The following is a 24,783-nucleotide window of genomic DNA, read 5'->3' as shown; positions in this document are numbered from 1 at the left end:
AACAAGAGTATGATTCCTCACTTACCGGGTATGAACCTCCGTTGCTGTCATGCCACTTACCAAATAAAATTACCAGTCTTTGCCATGTTACTTATCAGATAAATTCTCGATCCTTGTCGTACTCACAAAATTAGGAAAGTGACCCATAAGCATTTGGCAACTCGCTTTTTCTTTATGTTCTATTGAGCTCTTTTAGCAAGCCAACAATCTGTCAAAAGGTATATTTTGTTATTGGGCTCTGATCCTGGCCCAAGAGAGGCCCAATAAGAGCCTAAGTTATTGAATTTGAAATGAATTGAAGAGCAATTTGTATATTAATTTTTACAAAATGTATTATTTTATACAAAATAGCAATAGACATTACATTTTGGCCCATTATTAGGACCAAAATGTAAGCTATTTTTGGTATGAGAGAATAAAAATACTGAGTTTGACCATCAAATTGTGATACAATACAATATATTATAAACGGAAAGGCATTATTAGTGAACGAGATTAAAGTATGGTTATATCGGGCCCCTTCTCCCATCTCTCTCTCTCTCTCTCTCTCTATATATATATATATATATATATATATATATAATGAGAAAGATGATTAAACGAGAACAGTGTCAAAATAAGATAACAAGAACTCTCTTAATGACAGGAGTGAGGTGGTGACCTGGACCATAATCGTGTGTTGTTTTCGTGTTCTCTTATTCTATGCTGTTAATATCGCGATATATCGGATATCGCTCCTAGAGAAAATATCGGTCAAAATATCGTCCCCGATATTATTGGCGATATTTTCCCATTTTTCCCGATTTTTAGCGATATTTTGATGCAAATATCGGACCGATATATCGATTTTTTAGGGTTTAAATATTTGGGCTTTTATTACTTCATGAGTCTAGTTTTTTGGGCTTGGTAACTTAAATTAGGTCTGAAATTAATCTGCCTCCACAACGGTCTTCTTCGTTCTTTTATATTAGCTCGTTTTTGAACACTTTAAATGATGTGATGTTTTAATTTTGAAACTATATTTCTAAACTCTAATTAATGCATATTATATATATAATTCTAAGAAATATTATGTTAACCGTTATTTTGGACCGATATATCGAATATCAGTCATGACCGATATTTCGTATTCTGACCGATATAACAGCATAGCTCTTATTTAGTTATTGTCGTATGAACTTGAGTATCTATATATACATATAGGGGCTTAATGGTTTGAAAACTCCAAATTTTGTGGGATCCGTGAGAACTTCTACTTTAAGGTTTTGTTTCACATGATTTGTTTTCCGACCAAGGGGTTGTTTATCAAAACGCTTTCCGAGTAAGCAATTACCGGTAAGAGTCACCACTTTCACTAACCTTGTCAGGTAAGATTCTTGGCTATCAAAATGGTATCATATGTAACAATTTTACCCAGTAAGCGCTTACCAATAAGTGAGGGTGAGTAAGGGGCCGGTTACCAAACATTTACCCTGTAAGAATTTAACACTATCAATTACCTACCGGGTAAGATTTTAGTCCACTAAAACGATATCGTATGCAACAATTTACCCGATAAGCGCTTACCGTGGTAAGAGTCGTCGCCCTCACTTACCGGGTAAGACTCTTGGTTCTTGTCTCGCTCTTATCAGGTAAGATTCTTGGTCTTTATTATATTCATTCGATAAGGTGATGTGACTTGGTAAGCGCTTACTTGGGTAAGCGTTTGGTAAACTGCCCCTAAGTATATATTTAATGTATTGATTAACATATATATGTTTCAAAATGTGTTTGTTTCATATGTATTCGATTCACAAATGTTAGATTTTTTTAAGTGTATTTTTTGTTTCACAAATATATCAAAAAAGTTCACATTGTGAACCAAGTACATATGAAATAAACACATTATGAACCGAGTACATATAAAATAAACACATTGTGAAACAAATATATGTTAATCAATATTTTAAATCTTAGTCTGAGATGAAAAAAGAATCATATAAAATAACATATGATGTACAAGTTCAAAGGTCCATATATATATATATATATATATATATATATATAGAGAGAGAGAGAGAGAGAGAGAGAGAGAGAGAGTGTGTGTGTCGGGTGAGTATTGATGTACAAGTTCAAAGGGGAACAATACCCATTTAAAAGAACAAAAAAAATATTCGAATCACATATGACTTTACATTAACATCACATACAAAATCACATGTGCCCCACAACCTGAAAGACACGACCAAAGTCGTCCACACACTTTTTCTTACCGTTAAATGTAAAATCACATGTGCTTTTGCACATGATCGGCTATTTTCGTATTCTTTTAAATAGTTAGCATTCTCATTTGACAGGGGTTTCAGTGAGAACACTTTGGAAGCCTCGATCTCTTTTGATACCTTGCCTATTTGTATCACCATAACCGAATCTTTAACAAATTTATGAACGTGAAAGTACGCAAAGGGTCGGTCTCCTTAGAAGGAAGCGAGCTATCGTATAGATGGGAATGATTTCCGACCAAACGGATTAGAAAGAAAACGAGGCAGAGTACCAATAAAAAGCAAAAGAAAACCAGAAAGTCGAGTCGAAAGGATTTGTAAATGCTTTCTAGATCCAGAAAAATCTAATGAACTGCAATTCTAACTGAAACAGAAGTCAGGATTGAACACATTTACATTCAGACAACTAAAAATGAAACATGAAACAAGACCATTTACATTAGAAATTGTAGGCAATACACAAGGTTCTAAATGGCATATGCCACAGGCTTAACGTAGCATCAAACACAAGCCCCTGAGCCACAATGGCTGTTGCAACGAGCTTTTTAGAACACTCGCGATACATTAAGTACGCAACAGGAAACCCAAACATCTGAAAGATGTTCCCTTTCCAGATATGACTTGCCCACAAGAAAAGATTCAGACATCTAAAGAAAATCGAAAAATTACTAGAAATTAAAAAAAAAAAAAAAAAAATTGAAGACCCTTTTGGTGTGTCCATCAGATGTCTCTTATTTGGTTCTTGCACTTCTCCATTGACCTTGGAGCTGCAATCAGCCAATCACAAACAATTCCATCAGTTATATGTTAGCTTATTGAAAAAGTCTCAGTTTGGTTAGCCAAAAACTAGCTTATTGAAATGCTATTTCAATGCTGCAAGGGCTTTCTTTTCCAAGAAAATTACAATTATGCCCCTTATCAACTAAATGTTGCCAAACACCTATTTTTGCAGCCAACAGCCAGCTTATTAGTTAGTTTTCGAAACATAGCTTAAACCGGAGATGAATGGATGCATATTTAAAGGAACTAGCACGGGTAGTGCACCTAGTCCGATTGCTTCCGACCCTTTCATGATCCTTAATCGCTTGCACGAGTCTACAAACATCCTGCACAACCAACAAGAATATCTTTAAGTACAAGTCCTAAATCTGGTGTAGCAAAAGCTCAAGTTTTGAACATATGCCAAATTCATTTAATGTTTTTCTTCCATACGAGATATGTGGAACCCCATTTGATTACTTTCCAAAAGAGCCCTTAAGGAGGCGAAGAAAGTTCTAACATATATTTAGGGGAAAGAGTTCAGTCTAGCCGATCTGGGACTTTAACACACCCCCTCCAACCGACAGAGGCTAAAAGACACAGATGTCACAAAGTGTCGAGAGGGGGCTAGATGAGTGCAGATCGCCCCTAGGGTGTTGAGTCCCCAGATTGATAGACCTTGGCTCTGATACCATGTGAGAATATGTGAAACCCTATTAAATTACTAGAAGGGTCCAAATCTAGCCGATGTGAGACTTTAACACCCCTCCTGCAAACCAACAAAGGCTAGATGGCACAAATTGTATCAAAGTCTCGAAAGGGGGCTAGATGAGTACAGATTACCCCCAGGGTGTTGAGTACCTAGATTGGTAGACCTTGTCTCTCATACCATATTACAATATGTGAAACTCTATTAGATTATTAGAAGGGATGTTCTGACATATATCAAGAAGAAATTGTCAAAGTTTAGCTAACGTGGGACTCCAACATTCCAAAATGCAAGATACAGAAATGGAACAAAAGAACTTACCCCCATGGAACATCACCAACGAGCATCCAATCACCATCCTTGTCTTCATACGTCAGTACACATTCATCGCGATGTAAAAGATCCTTCAAGTTACTTTCACTAAGCCCTTCCTGCCCTCGTAGCCCATTAGAAGTACATTGACCTAATTCACAACACAAGTCATGCAATCAACATTAACTCAAACCCCGTCAAGAAACTTAAGCAAGTGTTCAAAAAAATAACAATTTCAATCCCCATCCATCCAAATCCGCAAGTTCGACTAAGTGGTGTGTAGTCTATTCACCTTGGTTATGTTTTTCTTGCACCTGCTTATATTTGTATCTTATTGCTTACCCATGTTTATCTTTTATTTTTTTTTTCTCTCTTTCGTACACTTTTCACAAGGCGGGTATCTTCGTAGAATTAGAAACACTAGCTCTACTCTTTGAGATAGAGGCCAGGTCGACGTACATCTTATATTGCTTACTCGTATTTATCTTTTAGGCTTTTCTCTCTCTCGCACACTTTTCACAAGGCGGTGTCTTCACAAAAAACACTAGCTCTACTCTTTGAGATAGAGGGCAGGTCCACCGTCCACATATATCTTATATTGCTTACTCGTATTTTATGCTTCTCTCTCTTTCGTACACTTTTCACAAGGCAGTGTCTTCACACGAACACTAGCTCTACTATTTGAGACAGAGGTCAGGTCTACATGGATCTCAAATGTACATCTTACCCCTCCCATACTAGTGAGATATACGGTTTGGTTCAATTTATTCACAAATTACGGAAAATGACACTACAGAAAGCAAGTATACCGAGGGTAAAGCAGGTGAACAATTTCTGGACAGCCTTTGAGAGTTGCGTATAGTTGTTGCAAGTCTTGAGATCAACCTTTCTTAGATATGGAGCACCATCCATACTAACCTTCACATAAAGACACACCCCACATCCTGAATTGCCTTTGGCTACATCCTCATTCTTTGACAAATTGGAAGCCATGGTGTTCTTCCGAAAAGATCGAATCGGTGGCCATCCTACCACCTGAGCTCTGTTAATCAACCCATAGAAAGTGCCATTTCAGACCAATTCACACAATCTATACAACCTAACAAAAATCCAAATCACAAGCAACAAATTCTTCTAAATGCAAGAAAGTAGTCAAGATTCATACTGAATGCACCTAAATGTCAAGAGAAACAACCCCAATTGAAAAAAGATAAAGATACAAAACAACCCTAAGGGGATGTTTGGTTGGTTTTCCATTAAGTCCTGTTTGGATAAAGTTGTTGTGTTGATTAACGTGTCTTTATAGGTTGTTTAGGTTTTTTGTTTGGGGGTGTTTTTCATAGGAGGGAGCGTGTTTTTTAATAAGGAGAGGTAGGTTGGAAAAAACATGGCTTTATGCATAATCCCCCATCCTAAAAGCTAACTGAATAAGCCATTTTCTATATTTATTAAACCACTACCAAACATTTACATATAGCTGACCGAGGACTTGTTTGTTAGCAGCTTAAAGAGCTTAACAGGACTCCCAACTTATTACATTAGCTACAGTGCTACACATGATTGTTTGATAGTGGCTTAATCATATAAAAAATGGTTTATTCAGTAAGCGGGGAGCTTTATGCAGAAATTCAAGATTTCCTAAACCAGTCCCTCCCAATTAAAAAACACACTTCTTCCCTCTATGAAAACCCTCCCAAACAAAAACCTTTGTCAATTTATACGAACAGATTAATCCACACACACAGCTTTATCCATACAGGTAACAATGGGAAACCAACCAAACAGCCCCCGAATAAGATGCGACTCTCATTAAGCTTCGTTAAGCTGCTAACAAACAGGCCCTAAATTGGATTCTGAATAATCAACCTAAGAAGGCTACTTCTGCCACTTTCTATCAATATAAAATACAAGGATATCAACAGATAACCAGAACCCACAAAATAAGTAACTTACAAGACTTAAATTCAACAATTTTATTGTAAATTCTAAAGGGGTTTTGCTGAAAACTCACTTGGAAGCAGGAGGAGCTCTGCCATTTTCACTAGTAACAGAAGCTTTCTTCTTCTCTTCAACAGGAATAGGAATTGATTGCTGTGTTTGCTTGCTCTCTAAACCAGCATTTATCTTAAACAGAACAGAAGTAGTATTAGAAGAAGAAGAAGAAGAAGAACCTTTCCCCAAATCACCTTCAGGTCCGCCATTGAAATCCCATTTAGCAGAACCATCAAAATTAACATCAGAAAACCCTCTTTTAGCTCTAGAAACAACATTCTTCGTGGGGCTGTTCTTCGAGGGGTTTTCTTCCAAATACTGACCTAATCCAGGCAACCCAAGTCTCAATTCAGTGGCTTTGAGGTTAAGAACATTGTTCTTATCACTTTCAGATGAAAAATTGGAAGATTCAGAGGCTTTTCCCATTGAGGAAGCTTCTGATAAGCCTATATAATCATGTTCGAGTGGCACAGACATCAGGGGAAGTTAAAATCTGTGAAAAATGGGAAGAGAAATTGAAAAAGATTTGAAATTCGTGAAAATGGGTGGAAAGTCGATTGAAGATACAGAAGGGAAAGTGGGGGGAGATGGAGAATGAGGGTCTCTGTTACGAACAAATGGAACCCCCTTTTTCGTCTTTACGTTGCCCTTTTTATCTTTTATTTTAATCTTCCGTTAAAAAAAAAAACCAACGATTTAAGATTCAGAGTTTTAAATATTTAAGTATTTATGTAACTGATTGAAATATTAATCGGTTATTATGTTGATGTAACGAGTGATGTAGTATTCAACTTAGTATTTGGTTTGTAATACTATTTGGTCTGCCAATTTGATTTCATAAAAACAAATTTAATCCTTTTTTTAAGTCTAATTAATTTTTAATATATTTGTTATTATTAAGAAAAAAAATACAATTTATATAATATTTCATCTGTTATAAAATAAATATTTACATTTTTATTTTAGTTTATCTTAAATTAAGTATTTGTTTTTAATTTGTTATGTCTTATTTTTCAATTCTACCCTTAATTATGAAATGAAAACAAATTTTCTATCTATTATCAGATGTAGAATTATCATTTAATTAATTAAAAAATATAATATCTACACATTCTTATTACTTCCACATTTTCTGGCTCAATCTGTCTTTAAAAATACAGTATTTCATTCATTAATAAGCTTTTTTACTCAAATCAGTAATAATTATGTAAAATTAACAAATTTGACGGTGATCTAAAAGTTTTTGTTTTAAATTATTATTTTTTAAAAGGGTAAATTGTATGAAAAAAGTAAGGTACTTTTAACTTGATTTTTATTTTGGATAACGTACTTTTAAAACTTTTATTTTGGTATCTAAAATAATAAGATGTAAAGTTTTAAACATTTAAATATTTGGGTAACCGGTTGATGTATATTCAACTCAGTATTATTTGTTATTCAACTCAATTTCATCACATCTAGCCATATCAACATGATAACCGATTACTCGGATATTTAAATGTTTAAATTTTTACATCTTATGTAACAAAATAAAAGTTTTAAAAATAAGTTACAAAAAATAAAAATGAAATTAAAATACGATATTTTTTTCATATAATTTACCATTTGAAAAAATAAATCTTATAAATAAATAAATATAAAAAATTAAATAGAATTTGTGATGATGAGAAATCGACAATAATAGCAATCTTCATAACTCGAAAATGGGCCCTTATTTTCTTTTTTAAATTATTTATTTAAATTATTTCTGACACAAAATATATTATTTTTGTGAGTGTTATTTTGTCACTTTTAATGGTCCTTTGCAATAACCACCGACAGCTCACTGCCACTCGCCCACCTTATTTTCTTTTTTAATTCATAATATATAAATAATGTTATTTTAATTGGATTAGGTTCCGGTGAGAATGAAAGTACGGGTGTTCATTGATTGGATTGATCGGGTTGTAGACATTTAAACAACTCAACTCAATGTTTACGGTTTACAATGTTCAACCCGACCCAAATCATACATGTTGGTTGAGCTGATACTTTTGTATATCAAAATGTTCTCTCGTAATTCATTTTCATCATCAATCATTTGGTACAACTTATTCTTACTTCTTAAGTATATCGCATTCAACTAGAGATGGCCAAATGGGCCCGGTCCGGCCCGGGACCGCCGGAGGACCGGGACCGGGACTGACAAAGGACCGGCCCGGGACTGGGACCGGTAAGGACCGGTTATGGGACCGAAAACAAGGACCGGTTGAGGTTTTTGGTAGTTTCGTGGGACCGGGACCGGTTATGGGACCAACTATGGCCCGGCCCGGCCCGGCCCGAAAATTCAATTAACTTTACAAATAAATGTATTTTTAAATAATTTTATAATGTATTTTTATAAAAAAATGTAATTTTAATTATATTAAAACGCATTTTTAAAGTGTATTTGAGTGACCCAATTGTAAATTTTATAATGTATTAAAAATATATATCATTAAAAAAATAAAATAAAAAATCTTATTTTTTTAATGAAGGACCGGTTGAGATCGGGACCGGGACCGGCGGCCCATAACCGGTTATAAAATACCTATACCGGTCCTATCATTTTCGACCGGGACCGGGACCGAGACCGGGACCAGTTACGCCGGGACCGGTTATGGCCGGTTATGAGGATGGTGAGGACCGATTGGGACCGGCCCGGGACCGGTTTTTGGCCATCTCTACATTCAACTATACATATATATATACACAAATGAGTTATATAGATATGGAGAATAGATTGAATATATATATATATATATAAACAATACATGATGGTGTATTTGTCTAATGTACATAATAATAGACTTAACACCCAGGGTTTGAAGATTTTATAACTCGATGGACATCGATTGCTTTATATTGGGTTATTTTGCGTTAGGTTGGGTTGGGTGAGTTTTTCGAGGTTTTAAGCACTCACAAAACGAGAGCAGTAATGAGAAGGGTAAAAATTGATTTTCATCTTTTGATCAATTCTTTGAGGAGTTGCACTAGATTAACACTAATGAAAAGCACCAGATCAATTCTTTTATAAAGCTCAATTTATGAGTTGGTTTGAGATTAAAAATGATCAATAGTACAAATCACTTTTTACACTTCTCATCGTAACTATCATTCTCAACATGATTCTTCGTCTTTCAGTCCGATCAAATAAATGTTGTCTTATAAAAGACTTTATACCTCATCTATCAGACGTGTTTTTATATCGTACATATAAGGAGATGTTTGGTTAGAGGTATTAAACAGTATTGAATGTAAATGAAAATAAAAGAAACTGTTTAGTTTTACATAATACAATAGACTCAGTCCCCCGGAAGCCCAATTTTCAGTTCTGGTTAAACGGATGAATGAAAATTCATTCTCATTTCCATTTATCAGCTTAAACCAAACAATCCTTAAGTATAAGTTAATCGAAAAATATTTACTACGGTTGACCAAAGATGTTTAAAAGTCTGTCATCTGATATTAAAAGAGTGTCCAAATTGATTCATGGTCTGTTTGGTTCAGGCTGAGAAACGAAAATGAAAATGAAAATAAAAATGAAAATGGAAATTAATTTTAATTCCCCTCAGTTTAACCAATAATGAAATTTTAGGTTTTTGGAGGAATGAACTCATTTTATTATGAAAAACTAAACAGTTGTTTTTATTTTCATTCACATTGATTACTGCTTAATACCTCTAACAAAATATCTGATCAGTTTAACGAGTTTATTTGGTTGCAAAGATAAATTTGCAACTTTTTGGTTTATATACTTCTAGTTTTTGTCACCAAATGATAAAAATATTCAGTAAAATATATTATTAATTATATATTAAATTAAATATTATAAAAATGCATTTTTAAAAATAATTTATTAAAAACCATAAATAATATATTTAAATTAAAAAAATAAAAACAATTCCAAAGCATAACAGTTGAATCAGAATACTGTCCCCGTGGGGGCTTATTGTTTCTTTTCCATTTCCCTACATGTTTAAACAATAACGCTATCGTTTTTAAAAAAAACTGAAAAACGAGGTTTTTTATCAAACACTTATCCGTTAAATGTTTATTAGTAAAATTTAACATTGTCATTTACTTATCGGGTAAGATTTTAGTCCATCAAAACACTATCAGTTATTTATCGGGTAAGATTTTAGTCCATCAAATACTATCATTTACTTATTGAACAAGATTTTAGTCCACCAAAACGGTATCATATGCAACAATTTATCCGGTAAGCGATTACCGTGATAAAAGTCGTCGCTCTCACTTACCGGGTAAGACTCTTGGTCATTAGCTCGTTCTTACCGGGTAAGATTCTTGGTCCATACCATATTATCATATTATCCGGTAAGATAATATGACTTGGGGTTCACTTACCCGAGTAAGCGTTTAGTAAACGACCCCTTAGAGTCCTTGAGTTAAATGACCATTTCACTCATTCTCTCACGGATTGACCCGAATGTCACTACATTCACAATATCTAGGTCTATTGTGGGCGTAGCTCAAGGCCATAAAATATTCAAATTAAACACAAATCTGCAATTGCGACGTCCAAGTACGCGATTGCGACCGTAAACTGGTTGAATTCGACACTTTTTCTCTTTTAGCTATTGCGGTTAGGGGTGCTCACGGGTTGGGTTGATCGAGTTGAAGACATTTGAACAACTCAACCCAATGCTTGCGGTTTGAAAAATCTTAACCCAGCCCAACCCGTACGGGTTGGTTGGGTTAATCGATTTGGTCAGGTTGATATCTTAGTACATCAAAATATTCTTCTAACCTTAAATATGTTATCTCTCTACTCATAATTTCTTTTTCATCATCAACCATTTGATACAACTTATCCATACTTCTTACGTATATCACACATTCAGTTAATTTTCTCAATTTACATATATATGTTCACAGTTACTGAACATATATATGAATGAGTTATATAGAGATGTGAACAAATTGAAAATATGTGTATATGAAGTGCGTAAATGATATTGTAATTGTCTAATGTATATATTAATAAAAATTCAACAATCATATTAAATCCAATAAATAAAAGGATATCGGGTTCATCGGGTTGGGTTGAGTTCAAATAATAGTAACCCAATATTAACCCGATACCTATCGTTTGACAATTTAATAACTTGATTAGACATCGGGTTGCTTCGGGTTAAGTTATTTCACGTTGGGTTGGGTTTGTCGAATTTTTTAGCACCCCTAATTGCGGTCCTGTATATTGTGAATGTACTGACATTTGAGTCAAACCGAGAAAGGTATGGTTAGAAAATCAATTTGAATGTGAAAAATAGTCATTTGAGTTAATTTATCCCATTCTTATACATATGCGTAAGCCTTCTGCATAAAAAATTGATTAAAACATGAATTTAGGTTAAAAATGACAATTTCAATATATATATATGCACCTTTCCCGTTACCGTTAGTAACGGCAGTTTCAATATATTTTTATCAACTAAAAATCTTTTAGGCACGCCGGTATCTAAAATCGTGTTGGTAAATAAAACAAACCGTCGGCTAGGATTGCGCCACGTGTATGAGGACATAACGGCGTTTTAACGTTTAGTGATGATTCGAGTGATTGACCGGATCGGGTCGTGGACCACTGTGGTCTGACACTGTCCTTGATAGCGGGTTTATATACGGGCAAGTCGGGCATGTGACCGACCGACTGCGGGCGGCGGGCAACATTTTGCAGACAAATAATGGACTGTCAAAAATTGAATGCAACATTATTTGATAAAAAGTTGGGTCTTCTCATAGTCAACTTTGGGGGGTGAAATAGGAAATTATGGATACCAACCACTTCGAATGTTATTTTAAATGAGATTTTATCTTTAAATTGTATTTTTGAGTAATGTATTTCAATTTGATTTTTATTTTAGGTAACGTATTTTTAAAGTTGTTATTTTAGTGTTTAAGATGTAAAGTTTTAAATATGTATGTACATTGGTAATCGGTTGAAACATTAACCAGTTATCATGTTGATGTAATATCTAACTCAGTATTATTTGTTGATGTGGTTAGTGCATGGATTTTTTAATTTAAAATTATTCTTCAACCAGTTATATGGGTATTTGAATGTTTAGAACTTTATATATTAGGTACCAAAATGAAAGTTTTGAAAGTGTATTGTCCAAAATAAAAATCAAGTTAAAATGCGTTACTTTTTCATGCAATTTGTTGTAAATCGAATGTATTAAAAAGGGTAGGGTGTTTAAAAACCTGACAAATCCGGTCAATCTAACTCAATCTAATGTGAAATAACTAACCTGAAGTAATTTAATGTCTAATCGAATTATAAAATTTTCAAACCATAGGTAGTGGATTGGAATTGAGTTATAGTCATTTGAACTCAACCTAACCCGATGAACTCGGTATCCTTTTATTTTCTTGAATTAAATATAATTGTAAAGTCTTTGTTAATAATATTATGTTAGACAATTACATTATCGCATACCCTTTTCATATACGTATTGAGAGTGGTCAAACGTGATATAGTTAAGATTTAAGGAGTATGGATAAACTATACCAAATAATTGATGACGAAAACATAATTATGAATAGAGAAAATATCATATTTAAAGTTAGGGGAATATTTGATGTACTAAAGTATCAATCCGACTAACTCGTTCAACCCATATGGTTTGGGTTGGGTTGGGTTGCACTTTGTTTTATATTGGGTTGGGTTGAAAATTTTCAAACTGCAAACATTGGGTTGAGTTGTTCAAAAGTCTTCAACCCAATCCATAAGCACCCTTATTAAAGGGTAGACGACTGATCATATGAAACTAGGAGTTAAGATGAGAAGCGTAAGAATAGATCTGGATCCTTGATCATTTTTAATCTCACCCTCATCCTATGAATTATGTTTATCACGATAAGTGATCTAGTGCATCTCAGTGAATCTCATTAGTATTAATCTTCAATTAGGATTAATGCAAATATGAAGATATCTTCTTACCCTTCTCATTAAATCTTCCAATTTCACCGGAACCTAACCCTTAAAGGGTAATCATATATGTACCTTTTTTTTATGGTAGAATCAAGTCAATTCGTATATGTAACAACCCCAATTTTAGAGACATTCACTAATCTATATAGCGGATTAGCGGCCATTTAGCCACTAAGATGGAAGTTTAATAAGGTTTCATGTATGGGTTATACGTGGACTTTCAAGTATCAAATCAGGTGTGAAAATCGGACGAAAAACATGAAAAACGGAACCCTGTGACTTTAAGTCATGGCCCAGACAGAGTTATTGTTTGATGAATTTGAGAGGCACACGACATGCTCGGTGGCTTTAAGCTGCGGGCAGAGCTGCGTAAGTGGTCAAATCATATTTAAAATCGGGGTTTTGAGGTTTTTCTTCATTTTTTCATAACTCTCTCATCCCTAACCCGTTTCGGGTAATTCTTCGTGTTATAGACTCGATTTTTGAAGCTCGTCAAGAGTATATCAAGATGAGTAGACATTATTATAGGATTCTAGACTATTTGAGATAGGGGTTGTTTGGCAGTTGCTGAATAGTTTGGTGCATAATGATTAAGTGGTCAAAATGATTAAGAGGCTTTCATGATATAGTGCAAAATGAAATATAATTGTTTACAACGAAATCAGTGCGCTTAATGGTTAAGGGATGCTTAAAATACAAAATCATTCAGAGGGTTTTAGAACCATTAAGAGATTTTTTTTTTTTTGCCAAACAAGATTCACCTCTTAATGATTCAAATGTTGCCTTTTAATGAAACTATTAAGAGGTAAACAAATAACCCTTAAGGTAACCTCAATATCTCCTTCCCTTGTAAGTTAGGGTTTTGTGCGTTCTTCGTCTCCGCTCTTTTCTTCCATCTTCTCCTTTGGTTTTGGGTCTCTCGTGATGGAAAGGATATTTTGGAAAGATTTGGAGTTAAGATTTAGAAGATCTACTTGTAGACCCAAGTTTTTTTTTTTTTTTTTTTTTTTTTTTTAAACTTTAGTTTTTGAGTAAAACATAAATTTAGCCTAAATCTAGCAAGCTGAGTTCAAGCTGTCTTCTGAAAACTATGTACATAACAAAAATGTCTATTTCAAAATATTAATATGTTTTTCTTGATATTTTATCAAATGTGTATATTATTTGGTGAGTTCTGCATATTTGGTTTTATAAATCTCATGAAATACCCGTATTTGGAATTTTTGGACATTTTAACAAATAAATCATAAGTGTAAGGTCTTCTGATAATTTATTTTATAATTAAAGATTATTTAGCGACAAATATATTTTTAATGTATCTGGTTTGAAAAATGCACATTGTTATGTCACGGGACAATTGAAAGTATAAATGGTATGATTTCAGTTGGAAAATGGTTTATTCCGACCAAATATGAGTTTTCGAGTTAATAATGCCTTAGAGCATGTGTTTTCATATACGCTGGTTAAATACGTTTTTATTGGTGACTATCATGTAACAACTAATTGAGTTGTTGAACTTTTGACTCGGTTTTGTCCTGAGACATTTGTTCGATATTTTGTTATGTGTTGAGCTTTTGAGTTATATGCAGTTATGACATATAATTATATGATATATTACACATTGAGTGTACTAATCATGTGACTCGGTTTTATGGTATATATAAGGGGTGAGATTCCCTAATTGCAGCATGAAAAATAGACACTGTGATTAATGTGTAATTTCAGATTAATTTGGTTCTGGGAGATCTCAAGGTTAAGACCCGTAAAAGTTGAACTTGGTAACTCCGTAATTGAAAGATTTAGATAGGGTTGAGCTTGTCATCTATTTGACTAAAGACCCGAAAAAGGTTGATGTCTATGGTTAGTTATCTACTAGCGATACTCACATAACATTGACTTGTGACTTACTTATGTGTTTTAAAGTTTTAAGTACCCGGATAACCGGTTGAAGCAATAACCAATTATCATGCTAATGATTCAACCGGTTACTCGGGTACTTAAATGTCTAAATCTTTACATCTTAGATAACAAAAATAAAAGTTTTGAAAATACATTAATCAAAATAAGAATCAAGTTAAAGTATATTATTTTTTCATGCAATTTGCTTTATTAAAATACCTTTGTGTTTATGAAATATATAAATATAAAATATTATAAATTTTATTTTATTGAGTTTTTATACACAAATTGTCGATATGTCCGAGTGGTTAAGGAGACAGACTCGAAATCTGTTGGGCTTTGCCTGCGCAGGTTCGAATCCTGCTGTCGACGTTTTTCCCCTTTTCCTTCTCTTTTTCATTCGGAATCCAATGGAAGGCATCGATCGTATCTTCTCTTTCTATTTTGGGGGTTTCCAGAAGTTACCAAAAAAACTTCTCTACTGCTGCTTTCGAGTGTCTACTGTGAAACTGGATGCATTTTGATTTACATAGCGTCCGGCATCCCAACACCCTCTTCCCAAATCTCGCCGGCGTCGGCGTGCCGTTTTTTGTTTTTATGTAAAAACCAGAAAAATGAGAGAAACCCTAGCATCAACGTCATCATCGACGACGTCGGATAGCACTACACCGATCGAATCAGCTTGGATTGATGCTCACGAACGATTATCACCTCGTTGGCAATCATCCGCTCTTTCTCCCCAGGTATAATTGTTTTTGCTTTATGTTAATTTTATGTACAAAGGGGATTGGTGGTGATTATGTGTTTATGGGCATGGAGTTTGATGGTTGGAATCGGGATTACGAGCATCCAGTTTGAAATTCAGAGTCGATTTACTCCAATTTTGATTTTGAGTAACGGAAATTGGAGTTCTGAATACACTCGTCAGATTCGCATATTGCTTCATGAATCATGATGAACTTGATAGTATTGTTTATTGTGTAGGTTTTTGATTTGAATCAATTTTAGGTGTTGTTTTAGAGTCGTCCACGAATACAGACGGAAATCCAGGTCGATTTTAGTGTTTCCACATGTCATCTTGTTAGTATGATTACTGATTTAAGCAAAACTTCCTAATTTAGTTAAGTGGAATGGTTGGAATGAGTTCTGTTGGATTAATCTAAATAGAGAGTGAAGTGCTGTTGTTTTTTCAGTAAGCTTAATGGGATCACAGCTTATTCAGGGTCTGTTTGTTAGCAGCTTAATAAGCTTAACGGGAGTCGTAACTTTGAGTCTATTATAAATGATTGTTTGTTAGTGGCTTAATGATTTAGATAATGGCTTATTCAGTAAGCTTCCAGGAGGAGTCTTATGCAGAAAGCTAAGTTTTTTCCAAGCCTAATCATCCCAATTAAAACACGGCCATTCCATCTATGAAAAATCTCTTCCAATCTATACAGACAGATTAATCCACACAAACAGTTTTATCCATACAAGACTTGATGGAAAACCAACCACATACATAACTGAATGGTAATGGCTTGATGATATAGAAAGTGGCTTATTCAGTAAGCTTCTACAGAAAACCAAGTTTTTTCAAAACCTGTCCCTCCCAATTAAAAACACTCTCCTTCCATCTGTTAAAAAATTCTCCCAAACAAAAACCTTCTCAATCTAACAGACAACTTCATCCATACAGGACTTGATGGAAAACCAACCAAATAGCAAGACCTGTATGGATTAAGCTGTCTCTATGAATCAAGCTGTGTGTATGGTTTCTTGCTCACCCCTTTGCGTTTTCCCCTGTAACATCGTGGCACGGTTGGTGAATTTGTTTGCAGGCCATAATTCCGATTGCAATATCCAGAGTTAACCAGGTGGATGCAGGGAGGCTTGATATCGAAATGTCAGCCATGCTAAAAGAGCAAATGGTTAAAGTTTTCTCTGTGATGAAGGTATATAACACAAGACTCATGTTCAAGGGGAAAACCACAAAAAAATGGAAAACTGAAGAACACCGTAATAACCATTCATTTATCCGGTATGCCACCTACATAAAAGAAATTGAAAATGTTTCTTTATGCATATATGCATACCAGACAAATGAATGGTTATTAGGATGTTCCTTAGTTTTCCATTTCTTTATGGTGTTCATTGAACCCAATTCTAACACACAATTATATATTCTGTTTACTTAAGTGCATTACTTTTTCTGCTACCTTTTATGTTCGTTTAGAGGTTAATTTGTTACCCTTCTTGTCTTTTTGGGATTAGCCAGGATTATTATTTCAATACGAAGCAGAACTTGATGCTTTCCTTGAGTTTCTTATATGGAGGTTCTCGATTTGGGTTGATAAACCTACTCCAGGAAATGCTCTCATGAATCTGCGATATAGAGATGAACGTGCCATGGAGATGAGAGGAAAAAGTAAGAGGTTTTAATTATGCAATCTAATGATAGTTGACTAATTGACTGGCAATGCATGACTTATTTTCGTTCACACAGGGATTTGGGGGTTGAAAAGGGCGTGATCGGGCTTTGAGGCCTGGCCCAGACTGGGTTTCGTGCTCACAAGACCCGGGTCCTTTTTCGGGTTGGGCCTGGGCCTGGCTTTGAGCTTAGGCTTTTTTGTGGATATGCTTGACAAACTAACCGATAAGCTAGCTGTTAGTTAAAAAGCTAGTTATCCCAACACCAAAAGGACTTCCATACGTCCTCTTAAATAGTAATCCTTGACTGAATCTTTTGCACTTGAATTCTTATCTGTGTGCCTATGAAGCATACCTTACGATTTTCATTTAAACTCCACTTTCAGTTAGGACGGGGTTGGAGGGACCCGGACTCACCGTTCCTCAGAAATTATGGTATTGTGTTGCCACAGTTGGTGGTCAGTATATCTGGACCCGTCTTCAGTCTTTTTCTGCTTTTCGTCAATGGGGTGATTCCGAGCAGGTATCTAATATTCAACCTATCTATCCCGCTTCTCACCCTATTTTAGTAAAAAGAGGACGTGTTTGATGACGGCATTGAAGGAGGAAAGTTCATTAAGAACCCAAAATTGGTTAGGAACTTGGGAACCGCCAATAGCGCGCCACGTGTCCCTCTTTAGGATATATATTCATCATGAATACCACATTCATCATGAACATGGACGACATTCATGATGAATATAGAAGTGTTATTCTGATGAACATTTACAACATTCATGATGAATAACACGTCCATACCATATTCCTGATGAATATGCGACATGTAGCGTTGTAGGCGATTCCCGGACTCCTAATCAATTTTAGGTTCTCAATGGAACCTGCCCCGCATTGAAGAATTAAAATCCGTTTTTCTTTTTCTTTTTCTGCCTCTCTTACACACTCCCGGTTGTTTGTTTGCTCGGCAGAGATCACTAGCTCGTCGAGCATGGTTTATAGTACAACGTATTGAAGGATTTTATAAAGCCGCATCTTTCACCAACCTGCTTGTTTTTCTTTACACGGGAAGGTCTGTTATTTTACTCCAAGCTTTGTACTCAGATCCTATCAATACTCTTATCTGGAATTTAAAACTGATATAAGTTCAACCATTGATTCTATTATTGACTTGATTAAAACTGGACGGTTTACCATTTCCCCCCTATAAATTACAGGTACAGGAATCTTATCGAGAGAGCCATACAAGCAAGACTTGTTTACGGGAGCCCTCATATGAACCGTGCTGTTAGTTTCGAGTACATGAATCGCCAATTAGTTTGGAATGAATTCTCGGTAATTTTCGTTCTTATTTGATTATCATGTCAGAGGGCGGTTCATGTGAGAACCATAAAATTTTTGAAAACCGTGAGAACCTGTAGATTCATTGATGCATATACACTAAGGAATTTCAGTTAGTATATGCATCAATGCATATATACTTGCATGGTAGATATATATTGATGAATATACTCATTGACATAATACATATTTTGATAGTATATATATAAATAGGGGTCTAATCAAATGAGAACATAGTAATTTGTGATAACAGTTATCCAATGTGAGCCACTCATTTAATCATTTAAGATAATTATGTTATTTATTAAATAAATGGAGAAGTGTAATTTAGTAATAAAGAATACAACTCATAAATGCGCTTAATTAATTTATTCTCTCCATAAATAGGAAACCTATAACTCCCATAAATAGGAAGATCCTAACTCCCACAATGTGCTATCTTTGAATCTTTGATGCCAGTAACACAAACTGTATTTTAGTTGTTTCCTTTGTATCACATTTTATGTTTTCGTTGTTTACAACGTATCACGTTGTGTATCTTAGGGTATCACAACATGTATACAGTGGGGATCACAGTGGAAATCAGTAGGTATAAGTGGTATATCGAGAGAATGATCCTAATTATTGTATCACAACGTGTATCATAGTGGAATGTTCATGGCAGCGGAGAGATGAGAGATAAGATTTCTAAAGTACCTAAAATGCCATTATTTAAAATTCTAAGTCAAAATTACTAAAATTATGAATTTTCTAATTTAAACTTTGATTTGTAATTGGAATTGGATCTCACGGATCTCATAAAGTACTGAATTCTTCTTTGAATAACCCCCTGTATATGCATCAATGATTATACAAGTTCTCACGATTTTCAAATATTTTGTGGTTCTCACATGAACCTAATCCGATCATGTTAACCGCTTTAAGTACATTTTACGTACCCTTGGCCGAATGTCTCTCTTTTCCCTCAATTTTTTTCATGCTCGGCTCTTTTACGTTGCAGGAAATGTTGTTGTTGCTTCTTCCCCTTCTCAATTCCTCTTCCATGAAGAATTTTCTTCGTCCATTCTCGAAGGATAACTCTTCAGGTTCGGCTGGAGATGAAACACTTTGCCCCATTTGTCAGGCGAATCCAACGACCGTGTATCTCGCTCTTCCTTGTCAGCATAGGTACGTACTAATATCGGACTTCAAGATCCATTTTTAACACTTACAGAATTCGGGTGATGTTATTGGCAATCCCATGCATGCCTTCATTGAAATAAAACAAACACACTCGGTATGTCTCACTCCGAAGTAGGGGCCCAGGGGATGCACACAAACATGTTCTCTACCCCAAATAATAAAGCGGTTGTTTCCGTGAAGACCACCGGCTTGTGAAAAAGTGTTTGCAAAAAGATTTTGGTGAAAAACCGAGTGCATCAAAAAGTTTGTCAGAATAAGTTTGGAAGAAGTTGAAAAGTAGGGATGTGCGAGGTACATTGGTGCGTTTGGTATACAAGATAGGACGAGACATGACAGAACAAAAACTCGTCCTACGTTTGGTGTGATACAAGGACTAGGATTAGATTGGACAAGATTGAGTGGGACTGTCCTACTAAAATAGGTGGAACAAAAGTTAGGGAGATAAAACAAGATTGGTAAATTACTAAATCACCCATAGCAAACTAAAACCTTGCACAATTCTTTCACTGGCCTACCTTACTCACGCTCGCCCATCCTGGAGTTACTAAACGTATAAATGTTCTCTCTATTATTAAAGACCGCGATCCATAAACTCACGCATGGGACTCACCCTTTACTTGTAAAAGTGTTACTTAGTTAATAGTAAATTACAATTTTCGTCCCTATGGTTTAGAAATTGCTATTTTCATCCCTATGGTTTAGAGATTGCGATTTTCATCCTTATGGTTTACAATTTATTGCTATTTTCGTCCCTGGATTAATACCTACCTTTAAGTACAAGGGAGCAAAACAATAAAGAGTTGTAAACCCAAAGGACCGAAACAACAATAGATTGTAAATCATAAGGACGAAAATAGCAATGAATTACAAGCCATAGGGATGCAAACTGCAGTTTCTAAACCACAGGGATGAACATCGCAATTTTTAACAAACTACTGGGACGAAGACGTAATTTACTCTTTAGTTCATTAAAAAGTGCAATAATAGTGTCATTTTCATTGTGTTCATTTATTTTGGGACGTAAAGAATAATACTATGTTTGCGAATAATTATCCGTCACAACAATTTACATAACACGAATGTTGGTTTTGTCATCGGCAGGTATTGTTATTACTGTCTTAGAACGAGATGTGCCGCAACTCCATCATTCCGGTGCTCGAGATGCAACGATCCAGTTGTTGCGATGCAACGGTATGGTGGTTCCATCTAAACCCAAAAATAATTACTAGAATGAGATGAAATTGTGGCACAAAATGGGCCTTAATGCGCCCCTTATATTAATGAGGAATGAAAATTTCTTTGAAAACTGCTTCATTTAGTTTTATTATCATTCTTTCACAATTGATTATAAATTGTAGTATAAATATTTCTCCAATTTTTAAAATATGTCCGTGTTCCGAAAGCTTTCTGGAATATTTTTATTCGTGTTCATTTCATATAAACATCATAATGAAGTTTACATTTATATGATTAGGGTCTGGTTCCGTTAGAAACCTCATTTTCATTCAGAATTGGGAAATTACTGAAAGTGTGCTATATGTCCATATTCATGATGAATATGGATGGGACATTCATCATGAATGTTGTGACATTATTGTGAATGATGTCTATATTCATGATGAATATGGACAGAGGCACGCTCTTAGTGGTTCCCCATTTCTCATTGAAATGATGTTCTTAACGGAACCTGCCTCTATATGATCATGCTTTAAAGAGGAATGATTTGTTTGTTAGCAATTTAACGAGTTTAATAAGACTTGCAGCTTATTAGGTTAGGTGTACACGAGTGTTTGGTAGTGACTTTATGATATAAAAAGTGACTTATTCAATAAGTTTCTAGGGGAGAGTTTTATGCAGAAAACAAAGTTTTTCCCAAACTTGTCCCTCCTAATTAAAATAACACGCTCCTTACATCTACGAAGAAACCTCTCGATCTAGTACCTACAGGTTAGACAGAATAATCCATACTGACAACTTTATTCATACTGCATTTAATGGAAAACCAACTAAACAGTTACATAAAATACTATGAAAGCGAATACACACATACATCAAGTTGCCGAAATTATACATCTTATGTGTACCTATAAATTAAATAGGTGATACAAGTTACAAATCCAAGTTCATGATACACACTCCACACAAAGCTTACTACTAATTTTGACCATCAAAACTCAGCGCTATTGGATTCACACCATTCTTCAAAGTGTTGGAGCTGCTACTCCAAGATTCTTCATGTTGTAAATATTCGATGTAGAAACCAGTAAGTAGCGGTTTAGGTGTCATTATTCAGGCTATATTTGGACGAAGTATCTGTCCGGATAGTCCAAAGTCTCGATAGTTAGCTCTTGGAATTCCTAAGGAATTTACTTGTCAAACTAGCTGATAAGCCAGCTGTTAGTTGATGAGCTAGCTATTAGCTGAAGTGGCTGATAAGCTAGACGTTTGATGATATGCTAGGTGTTAGCTGAAAAGTTAGTTGGTGGCTAATAAACTAGTTGTATGATGATAAACGCTAGTTGGTGGCTAATAAGCTAGTTGCTTAATGATAAGTTAGCTGGTGGCTTATAAGCTAGTTGTATGATGATAAGTTAGCTGGTGGTTTATAAGCTAATTGTTAGCTGAAAAGTTAGCTGGTGGCTGATAAATTAACTGATGAACTAATAACAGGAGAAAACTAGATGAATTTTATTAGACAATTGGTAGAGTATAGTAAAGCCAAGATGATAAGCATACTTACCAGCATGTATATCAGGTGTAGCAGCAGCAGTGGCATCAACAATACAGTAACAGACTTGTAATCAAGTGCTACACCATCAAAAAACAGTCTTGCCTTCTAACAGATTAACGAAGACGGAGCAAGTTCGGTTGAGAAACTGATTTCCGTTGCATACCAACGAAAGCGCACCACGTGTGTGGGACATTCATCATGAATTTTGTACAAAATTCAACTCCATTATCTATGTTGAATGGGGACACATGTTGCACTGTTACTTGTCCCCCTGTTCATAACGGAAATAAGGTTCGCAACTGAACTCTCCTCTAATGAAAGATTAATCAAGAAAATCGAGTCATACCAGTAACAACTAAACTATTGATCCGTGCTCCTTGAAGAACCGAATGTAGATTGGTATCAAAGAATGCGCCAAATCGCGTCCTAACCACCTTATAATCTTCTTCTTTGATAACATGACCATCAACGAGTTCTGACCCTTTGCTCCCTTTTGAGGCGGGTTTTAGTTTTCCGTCGGCATATAAATGCCTCCGAAATATCTCAACGTCTCTTCTGAGCGAATCATGCTCTCGTACAACCTACATTCGAACTTTAGATAGATATCGACACACGACACAAAAACCCCAGATTAACGAATAGTTGCATTATTGTTTTTTTACTGTAACACCTTTATGTAGGGCACTCAGTTGTTTTGTCCAGTAAACTTAAGTGTTGTAAAGCAGTCTATTAAGACATATATACATATTTGACATACTATAAAACCGATTTTATTATCATAACCGACCACTCAACCAAAGATAATTAGCCAAGTAAAAGGTGGAAAACTTGCTTATTTTTAACTGCTTTCCAAATCAAAAGTTGTGCATATTTCATTGCAAACCAAATATAACAGTATTCTCCAACATCTATGTTATAACTTTTCTAAAATAGAATACTGAAAACCAAAATTTCTAAAAAAAATACATTCAACTCGAACAACTATTCTATTTTAGCAGTTCCAACATGGGCAAATTGCATGGAAAAAAAAAGTAACGTACTTTAATTTGATTCCTACTTTGGGTAATGTACTTTCAAAACATTCATTTTGGTACTTAATATGTAAAATTTTAAACATTTAAATATCCGGGTAACCGGTTGAAGCATTAACCGGTTACCGTACTGATTTGACGAGTGATGGGATGAAATTGAGTTGAATAGCAAATAATACTGAGTTGGATACATTGTATTCATCCTTCCAATACATTAAAAAAATCTGTATGTAAAATTACACATTTAACCTGATTGGTGAAAACAATCTCTCTCCCTAATATTAAGTTTAGAGAGCCTTTGGCGTGTAGCTCAGTTGGCAGAAGGACGAGATGGCTTCGTCCAAATACAAAATAGGTCCCGAGTTCGATTCTGGCCCCCGTTAACTTCAACCGTTGAGTGAGCTAAAAAATGACTCCTCATATTGGTATAGTTGGAGGCGGGTTTCGTGTACATGTTGTACAATTAACTAATTGGGACCAAAATCATATTCAGTTATTCATATATTCTTAGTGCATCTCCGATAGGTAACGCCAGAATATAAGGTATTAGATATATTCTTCTTATCTTCTCCAACTTGGTGTAACTGAATAGTGTTACAACAAATCTGATATAAGATTTGATGTCGCTATTGGAGTTATTTGAGTTAAATTTGGTATAAGATTTAGGGGTCGTTTACCAAACACTTACCCGGTAAGCGCTTACTGGTAAAATTTAACACTACCACTTACTTACCGGGTAAGATTTTAGTCCACCAAAACGACATTATATGCAACAATTTATCCAGTAAGTGCTTTACCATAGTAAGAGTCGGCGCCCTCACTTACCAGGTAAGACTCTCGGTCTTTGTCTTCCTCTTACCGGGTAAGATTCTTGATCCTTACCATATTCATCCGGTAAGGTAATGTGATTTGATAAGCGCTTACCCTGATAAGCGTTTGGTAAACGACCCCCTTAGTGTTGAAAACATTGCAATACAGAAGGAAAGTTATAAAATACCCAAATAACAAGGAAACCTCGGCGTCTAGCAAAGCTCAACGGCTTTAATAACGTTAGGAACGATGGATAAACCGGCATCCAAAGGACTCATTCCGCAAAATATAATGAATATCTCGGCTGTTTTATTATGTAAAACGCTAATCATAGTAAATAAATTCTGATAATTTTAATAAATATCAAATCATAATAAATA

At 35.0% G+C, this 24,783-nt stretch overlaps 2 protein-coding genes, 1 non-coding gene and 1 pseudogene across 3 annotated transcripts; 2 read left to right on the top strand and 2 right to left on the bottom strand.

The window, feature by feature from the left end:
* Nucleotides 1–2,674: 2,674 nt before the first annotated feature.
* Nucleotides 2,675–6,661, bottom strand: LOC112516681 (auxin-responsive protein IAA27-like). Its single transcript, XM_025123873.1, has 5 exons — nucleotides 6,053–6,661; nucleotides 4,851–5,083; nucleotides 4,051–4,192; nucleotides 3,306–3,367; nucleotides 2,675–3,028 (listed from the first exon to the last, which is right to left on the bottom strand). The coding sequence occupies exons 1-5, from the start codon at nucleotides 6,508–6,510 to the stop codon at nucleotides 2,982–2,984; spliced, it is 942 nt and encodes a 313-aa protein (XP_024979641.1). The 5' UTR covers nucleotides 6,511–6,661; the 3' UTR covers nucleotides 2,675–2,981.
* Nucleotides 6,662–15,195: 8,534 nt separating this feature from the next.
* TRNAS-CGA lies at nucleotides 15,196–15,277 on the top strand. Its single transcript has one exon. It is a non-coding gene; the product is annotated as a tRNA-Ser (tRNA).
* Nucleotides 15,278–15,299: 22 nt separating this feature from the next.
* Nucleotides 15,300–21,225, top strand: LOC112517472 (peroxisome biogenesis protein 2). Its single transcript, XM_025124915.1, has 8 exons — nucleotides 15,300–15,648; nucleotides 16,726–16,839; nucleotides 17,159–17,312; nucleotides 17,701–17,837; nucleotides 18,280–18,380; nucleotides 18,526–18,643; nucleotides 19,650–19,816; nucleotides 20,933–21,225. The coding sequence occupies exons 1-8, from the start codon at nucleotides 15,520–15,522 to the stop codon at nucleotides 21,039–21,041; spliced, it is 1,029 nt and encodes a 342-aa protein (XP_024980683.1). The 5' UTR covers nucleotides 15,300–15,519; the 3' UTR covers nucleotides 21,042–21,225.
* Nucleotides 21,226–21,998: 773 nt separating this feature from the next.
* On the bottom strand, nucleotides 21,999–24,735 carry LOC112516369 (annotated as a pseudogene).
* Nucleotides 24,736–24,783: the final 48 nt, after the last annotated feature.

This window comes from Cynara cardunculus, assembly GCF_001531365.2.
Source record: "Cynara cardunculus var. scolymus isolate 2C chromosome LG 8, CcrdV1, whole genome shotgun sequence".
Lineage (NCBI taxonomy): Eukaryota > Viridiplantae > Streptophyta > Magnoliopsida > Asterales > Asteraceae > Cynara > Cynara cardunculus.
This window is presented reverse-complemented; position numbering and strand designations above follow the sequence as displayed.